The 8,738-nt window shown below is 34.9% G+C and overlaps 1 protein-coding gene across 1 annotated transcript; it reads left to right on the top strand.

Moving 5' to 3' along the window:
- The first annotated feature begins 1,519 nt into the window (after positions 1–1,519).
- Positions 1,520–3,683, top strand: LOC145134795 (NADH dehydrogenase ubiquinone 1 alpha subcomplex subunit). Its single transcript, XM_079069626.1, has 3 exons — positions 1,520–1,738; positions 1,824–1,938; positions 3,525–3,683. The coding sequence occupies exons 1-2, from the start codon at positions 1,628–1,630 to the stop codon at positions 1,914–1,916; spliced, it is 204 nt and encodes a 67-aa protein (XP_078925752.1). The 5' UTR covers positions 1,520–1,627; the 3' UTR covers positions 1,917–1,938; positions 3,525–3,683.
- The last annotated feature ends 5,055 nt before the right edge of the window (positions 3,684–8,738 follow it).

Here is an 8,738-nt window from a genome sequence, read left to right as displayed (position 1 = left end):
TATTGATAAAAAAAAACACTCCCAGACACCCCCTTAGATTTTAGAGGTACAAATTTCAAAGAAAGTAAGGGATCTATTAAAAGTGATTATATGATATTTAATTATCGAGTTTTTTACATTAAACCTTGTAGCTGGATTTTTTTTTTGTTTTAATTAATGGTATTTTAAAACATATTTATCTATTCATTATAATTTTATTATAAACTAAAAAACGTTAATAACCTTATATATATATATATATATATATATATATATATATATATATATATATATATATATATATCAGTTTTATTTATTTTTCTGAAAAAGATCTTATATATTTTTTTAATTTTTCCAAAAAAATTCGTAACTTTTTTTTCTCCAAAAGAAAACACTCAAACCTTTTAATTTTACTGAAAAAACCTCAACTTCTTAATTGTTTTCCGAAAAAGCTCACATTTGACAAAAAAAAATAAAAAATAAAATCAAAAAATTGAAACATACAATATCTTTTTCCAAAAAAAATAATAATTTGAGATTTAATCTAAAAGTATGTACATATCCTAATAAATAAAATCTAAAAATACCACATGTTCACTTTTTAGCATGACACTTTGACACGTGATACTTTTCTATAATATTTACATTTTTTTGCAACAAATTAATTTTAATTCAAAATTTGAAAATAAAAATCTTGTTCTAATAACAATTTTGAAATATATGGGATCTATCATTTCAAAATCATATTAAATTCTCCGATTTTAATGTATCCCAAGGATACATTATCCGAATTGTCTTCTTTAATTGATTCTCCATTTGACAAAAAACTTCAAATATTATATACAAAGAATATTTCAAAATCTATGTTAAATAATTTTGTTTATTTTATTTAATAAATTAATCCATGATTACTTAAAATCGATAATACACTATATTTTTTTACATTAAATAATTTTTGTTTATATAATAATTTTAAACATAGCAACTATGATTTATCCGGGTTATAACCTAATACAATATATAAAGATTATTTAAGACAATAGCTTGTTAAAGAAAACTATCTACACTCCTTTACCCTCATTAGTTCATAGCGACCCCGTAGATCTCACCATTGTTTTATTCCCTCGATGTTTCTCCCTCCATGTCGGCGATATTTTCTTTTCCATACAACCTTTATGACACTACAACAACCTAAAAATAAAGGGAGGTGATATTATCACTTAAGAAATTGACTCATCCACATACGATACAATATATTTGCAGCTATCATACAAATCGATAAAACATATATTTTATGTGTACAAATCGATAAAACATATATTTTATGTGTATGAATTAATTTGTTAAGTGAAACTCTCAAAAATAAAATAAAAGACACTGATGGGCTTCTAATAGATTTAATTTTTTTTTATTGGGCTCTTAGATCATAACTCGAAATCCAACTTTAACCGTATCCGAATTTCGAATTAGATTGGATCCTAATTGGATATCCGGTTTTGCTGTGCCTCTCTACCCGATTAGGCTTTTTTAACACCGTTTTCCTTTTGTGTTTATAGAACGGGAAAAAGAAAACTTGCATAGGGCCAAGATTACAAGTAGTTCAGGAAGATCAAATCTGTAGTCTGAGAGAAAGAGAAGAGAGAAGGCGATGGGTAGATTTCAATGGATGGAAGCGTTGCTGCCATTAGGGATCATCGCCGGTATGCTTTGTATCGCCGGAAATGTTCAGTATACCATCCACAAAGCCGCTCATGGCCGTGTAAGCTTCTTTTTTCAGATCCCTTCATCGATTCTTTGGTTATACAAAATTCATGCTTTTATTATTTTTTCGATCTGTATGACAGCCGAAGCACATCGGTAATGATATGTGGGATGTGGCCATGGAAAGACGGGACAAGAAGATTGTCGACGAAAAACTTTCTCCTGCTAGCAATTAAACAAGGGTTTCTCCTTCTCCAGGTTTGATTTTTGGCTCCCTTTTTTCTCAAATAACTTATTGTAAACCGATTTACTCGAACTATACGATAAAATTCGGCGAAGTACAAAATTTAGGGTTTAGTTTGATGTTGTGTTCAAATAACTCATTGTAACCCGATTTAGAAGCTCAAAATTTAGGGTTTAGTTTGATGTTGTGCTCAAATAACTTATTGTAACCTGATTTAGCCCCATTTCGTTTCCTGGAGAAATCCAATTCCAAATCTTTCAAATGCCAATTCCTTTAACTGATTTTAATTCCCTCCACATTCTGCGAATCAAATGCCCACATAATTCCTGATAAACTTGTAGAAATATACTAACAGCTATCACCTGCAACTAATTTTTGGTCTTGTTTGATGCTCTGCAAAAAAATGCAATTTCATGTGTAGCAAGGTCTTTTTTGACTTTAACTTTCAATGCACCATTGCCATTAATCCTTTGGTCTTTGGGTGACAAGGATATGTATGTTACCTCACTTTCAACACAATTGAAAATAGTTAGTTATGTTTGGTTCAGTATAAGATTAGGAATTTGGCTTATCTCATTACTCATTAGAACATAGAAAGCTTTTGTAAATGATTAGATTTTAATACTCATTTTCCCCTCATTAAATGTTGTATAGATAAAGTGCTGAATGGATAAGTGAATAGTTGGTTCTTTATGGATTCAGACACCAACTTTTACACATTTACCTTTCACTATGTTACAGTTCACCCACTGAACTATTGCTCATTTCTCTTCAATTTTTCATCTTTCTTTCATCATCATCAAGATTCTCTTCTATGTTTCATCTTTCTTTTTCTAGATCAGTAAAATTAACACTACATTCTAGTTAACCGATTAAGTAGCATTAGTTAAAAATCCTGTTAGAGTTTTAGTAGTTACAATGAGGAAAAGAGTTGTATGCAATTAAGGCTAACCAATGACACCATTAAAACTAACACTACATTCCAATTACCTGATTAAGTAGCATTAGTTAAAAAGGCTCTTGAGTTGTAGTAGTAATAGTTATAATGATAACAATAGATTTTAAATTCTGTTGAGTTGTAGTTTTTAAAATGATAAAAAAAAAAGTTGGATGCAATTAAGACTAACCAATGGCATCAATACATTTAATACCAATTTCAATTAACCATTTAAGTACCATTGGTTATAACTTACCCATACAACACTTAATGTGAAAAACAAAGATTGACTTTTATTATTATTATTATTATTATTATTATTATTATTATTATTATTTATTTACGCAATGAAGTGTCTAAATAAAAGTAGATGAGCATTTCATCCTTATATATGAAATTAATGTTTTGATAAACAATTGTATATTCGTATAAATCTGAATCTTAATTTACAGAATAATTAAAAAACCCCAACAAAATGTTATTAACTTTTTCATATAATTAGAGTTATTCACTAGATAATCAATAGAAAATTGCTTCCATTACTTTAAAACGTAATCAGTTTACAATTTGATAAGATGCTCATACATGTTACGTTTGTATTACATGTGAAGAATTTAATTTGCAAAATTGGATTGCTGACGTGGCTGGTGTAATGGTTTACAGGAAAGCTTTGGCAAAAAATGAGATAAAGTGGGAAAGCTTGAAGATTTGGCATTTTTATTTTGTGATAATAATAAGTTTGTGTAAGTTTAAAGGAGATTGGGAAATAGCTGGATTTAAACCCAAATAAATTCAATTTCAACTCTTTTTATTTGGTTGCTACATCATGGATAGCACTTAGCCACTAACACTATCACTATGTCACTTTTTTTTTTTTTTTTTTTTTTTTTTTTTTTTCTTTTCAAAATGCCTGATGCATTACGTGCTTGTACTGTACTATCAAAAGTTGGAGTTGCTAATCTTGGGGTGAGCATAAAACAATATAAAATAACAATATAATATATGGAGGAGTTGAAATCAAAACCCATGAAAGCATAGAAATATTAATATTCATCTCATTTTGTAGCAAAGTATAATTTAGAAATTTATATCTAACAAAAATAAGTGATAAGAGTGTTCAAATTAGGTTGTATTGTTGAGTTAATTTCAATTTAATTTGATGATTGGTGGTTGGTGAATTGAGAATCTTGAGTAATAAAAGAAATTATTTATGAATTTTATACGTAGGAATCAAACAATATGGCAAGCACCAATGTCTAAACATCAATAGTGGTTGTTAATCATTATAATATGCTAGCAAGGACTAATTGTGATTGGTCAAATTTATATATTTATTGTAAATTTTGTCTTATTTAAAGTATTTTAGATATATAAATATTATTCAGGTGAACTTTTTAGTCATATGTTAATAGAAGTACTATATTATAACAACTTACTATCCTAAATATATATTTTAATATATCTAACTTTCTAGGTATACATAAATTCCATTACTTTAGTTTATGTACTCAAATTATGTAAAAGAAGAAGAAGCTGTATTTGTCAACTTCACATCCAAGTTGTACAAAAATATTAACATGGCATACATGTTTGGTTAAACATTTAATTTTAAATTTAATTTTCGTTTTGAATAAGATGGCGTCTTTGTTTTCTTAGCTTTACCATCCACCTCTACATCGACTGCAAAAAATACTAGGAATCACTATGTCTTTACCTCACTTAAGGAAAAATTGTTTAGTATCTATTGATGCACCCTAAAGAAACCGGTGTAGTTGAAAAACCTAAAACTGAAGCATCATTATTTTACTAAGAGGGTAAAACTCATAGGGTTCAACCGAGTCTTTAACACGCTTGGTTGCTAAAGGCTACACCTAGGGGTGAGCAAACCCAAACCAAGAAACCGAGAAACCGACTAAAACCGACGAAACCGAAACCGAAAAAATCGAAACCGAAGCAAAACCGACGGTTAGGATTTGAATTTTTTATAAACCGAAAAATCGGGTTCGGTTTCGGTTTTTACCCAGAAACCGACCCATCCAACCCGAGAAACCGACCCATACTTAAAACCGACAAACCGCCCCAAGAAACCGACTCATCCAACCCGAGAAACCGACTCATACTTGATTGTTTTTTGGTTGTAATAGACTATTTCGGGCTTTGGTTGTGACTTGTAATAGACTATTTGTTGTAAGACTCATGTTTTTTTGAAGTATTTAACTTAAATTTGGTGTTTTTGGAAGTATTTAACTTGTTGCTTCATTTATAAAAAATGGGTTAAAACCCAAAACCCATGGGTTTAAACCCAGAACCCGTGAATGTATGAGTTGAATCCAAGAAACCGAAAAACCGTCCAAACCGACCAGAAACCGATCCTATTGGGTTCTGAAAAACAGAAACCGACCATTTATGGGTTGGGTTGGGTTTGGGTCCAAAACCGACCCAAACCGACCCATGCACACCCCTAGCTACACCTAAAAGGAGTGCATCGATTATCATGTGACTTTCTCTCATATTTTCATGTAATGATTCCCGAGGGATCGATATGGCCCTGATATCTCATTTTGATTAAGAGCTACATCAAATGGACATTAAAACAAATTTCCTTAATGGTGATTTACATGAAGATGTGTTCATGACCCCACCAGAAGGTTTTAAGACTAAGGGTCAATAACACATGGTATGTAAACTAAAGAAGTCCATATATGATTCCAAAGGTCTAGTTTCATCTCCAATGGTTTTAGTCTTTCGTTCATTGCTTAAATCCTGAAATCTTAGGATCCGAAGTTGATTAAGGTTACCAGCCTATCAGCTAGATCGGGTGTAAGTATAAGATTATTGGCAAACTCTTGGCCAATAGATTGGCGGTTGTTATAGGTTGTTGATAAGTATGGAACAATCAATTTTCATTAAAGGTCGTTAAGTTCTTGACGATCCTTTAAGGTTGCGTGAAATTGTTGGATAGATTAAAGAAAGAAGAAAACATATGATGGTGTTCAAGGTTGATTTTGAAAAAGTCTATGATTTTTTATCTTGAGATTTCTTGATTGAAGTAATGGAATAATGGGGTTTGACTCATTGGGGTGTGTCTAGATAAAAGTGGCTCTTATGTCATCCAGGGCTTCTATTCTAGTTAATGGTGCTCTTAAATATGAGTTCCATATTGAGCGAGGTCTAAGGCAGGGTGACCATTTATCCCATTTCTCTTTATTATTGTTATGGAGGGTTTTCATGTTGTTCTATATGAGGCCAAAGCTGTTAAAGCTTTATCCAGGGTTAAAGGGGGGGGGGGGATAACGAGGTGGAGGTTTCTCATTTCCTCTATGCATTTAATGTTATCCTTTTATGTGATTGGAGTCTGGAGAACACCCGACCCGACGTATCTTACATATGTTATATAGCTGATGCCTTGAGTCGTAAGGCAACTAGCGCTCCTACCAGAGACCTATGTTTGAGGATGGCCATCACTTCACCATTATTGTATTTGATCAGAGAGGCACAATCGAATGGATAAAGGAAGAGAATCGAAAGAATGAGAAGATCAGGGGTCAGATTGCTACTTTTGTCACTGATAGGCATGGGTTGCCGACCTAGTGTGGCAGGATTTGGGTTCCAGTTTTCGGTGGGGTTCGAAAGACGTTGCTAGAGGAAGCACATAAATCTAGGTTCTCGATTCATCCCAGAGCGAAAAAAATGTATCGGGACTTCAGACTTTGTTATTGGTGGCCTTGCATGAAGAGGGAGATAGTTTGGTATGTTGAGAGGTGCTTGACTTTTCAGAAAGTCAAGGCTGAACATCATAGGCCTCACGACAAGTTACAGCCTTTAGAGATTCCCGTATGGAAATGGGAGTAGATCACCATGGATTTCATCATGAAGTTACCGAGGACGACTAAGGGGTTTGAGTCTATTTGGGTGATCGTTGACCGTCTGACCAAGAGTGATCACTTCCTTGCTATCCAGGAGTGTTCTTCGGCCAAGAAATTGGCCGACATCTATGTTCGAGAGGTGATTGCTCGTCACGGTGTGCCTATTTCTATAGTTTTAGATTGAGACGTTCGATTTACTTCTAGGTTTTGGAAGAGGTCCCATGAGGAGTTGAATACTCGACCGCATTTCAGCATGCCATATCACCCGCAGACAGATAGCTAGAGTGAGTAGACCATTCAGATTCTCAAGAATATGTTGAGGTTATGTATCATTGATTTTGGCGGGAGCTGGGATTCCTATCTTCCCTTGGCGGAGTTTTCATATAACAACTATCATTCCAACATTGGTCCACCTCCCTACGAGCTTTTTTATAGGAGGAAGTGCCGGACCCCGATTTATTGGGGAGAGATTGTAGAGAGAGTCATGGGGAACATTGAAGTGGCGCTCAAGACGACAAAGCTCATTCAACAGGTCAGGCAGAGGTTGCAGACAACACAGATCTGTCAGAAGACTTATGCCGACAGACGCCATTCTGAGTTGGAGTTCTAGGTCGGGGATATGGTGTTGCTAAAGGTGTCACCCTGTAAGGGTGTTATTCGTTTCAGGAAGCGAGGCAAGTTAGGCCCTAAATTTATCGGACCATTTCGAGTGAGTTCCAGGATAGGTCAAGGTGGCGTAGCGGTTACATTTACTAGAGGAGCTCAATCAGATTCATAAATTTTAGAGAGATTGTCTCTCATCTTCGAAAGTTTTAGTGGACGATTCAGCAGTAGTGCCTTTAGACGACATTCAGATTGATGAGCGCCTGAACTTTATAGAGAGACCGATAGCTATATTGGAAAGGAGGACTAAGGTCCACCTCCCTACGAGCTTCTTTATAGGAGGAAGTGTCAGTCCCCGATTTGTTGGGGAGAGATTGTAGAGAGAGTCATGGGGAACATTGAAGTAGTGCTCAAGATGACAAAGCTCATTCAACAGGTCAGACAGAGGTTGCAGACAACACATATCTGTCAGAATACTTATGCCGCCAGACGCCGTTCTGAGTTGGAGTTCTAGGTCGGGGATATGGTGTTACTAAAAGTGTCACCCTGTAAGGGTGTTATTCATTTCAGGAAGCGAGGCAAGTTAGGCACTAAATTTATCGGACCATTTTGAGTGAGTTCCAGGGTAGGGCAAGGTGGCATACCGGTTACATTTACTAGAGGAGCTCAATCAGATTCATAAATTTTAGAGAGATCGTCTCTCATCTTCGAAAGTTTTAGTGGACGATTCAGCGGTGGTGCCTTTAGACGACATTCAGGTTGATGAGCGCCTGAACTTTGTAGAGAGACCGATAGCTATATTGGGAAGGAGGACTAAGGTCTTCCGCAACAAGGAGGTGGCCTTACTAAAGGTGCAATGGCGACGCCACAAGGCATCTGAGTGGACTTGGGAGCCCGAAGAGGAGATGCACAGGCACTATCTAGATTTGTTTACAACTACAGATTTTGAGGACGAAATCTGATTCAAGTAGGGGAGAATTGTAAAATCTGTTTTCCAGGTATTATTCTTTTGGTTTAAATATTTTGAATATTAGGAATTTTGGGAATTTGGCTGACCACGGCGTGGTGGTGGAGGCCACCATGACATGGCCACGTCACTCAAGGGCCGCGTCATTTAAGTGATTGTGGAGTGCCGAAGTATTTTACACATCGCGATGGCGGCTAGGGTTTAAAACCCTAGACCCCGTTATTTAATCCATGTTTAAATGCTCTAACTCCTAGGGTTGCCTCATTTGGCATCCCCCATTCGCGGAGAAACTCTTACTCCCAAATCCTAGCCTCTATATGTGTTTAATGAGTGTTTTAGCTTCATTTCGTGAAGGTTGAAGGAAGAAGGAGTCCCTCTTGTTGCTTAAGTGCTTAGTTCCAATGTAGATCCACCAACTTCACTTTAATTTTGACCATTTGG

This window comes from Lactuca virosa, chromosome 8, assembly GCF_052849685.1.
Source record: "Lactuca virosa cultivar CGN04683 chromosome 8, Lactuca_virosa_CGN04683_v6, whole genome shotgun sequence".
Taxonomy (NCBI): Eukaryota; Viridiplantae; Streptophyta; class Magnoliopsida; order Asterales; family Asteraceae; genus Lactuca; species Lactuca virosa.
The sequence above is the reverse complement of the archived record's forward strand: the minus strand, read 5'-3'. Positions and strand labels throughout refer to the sequence as shown.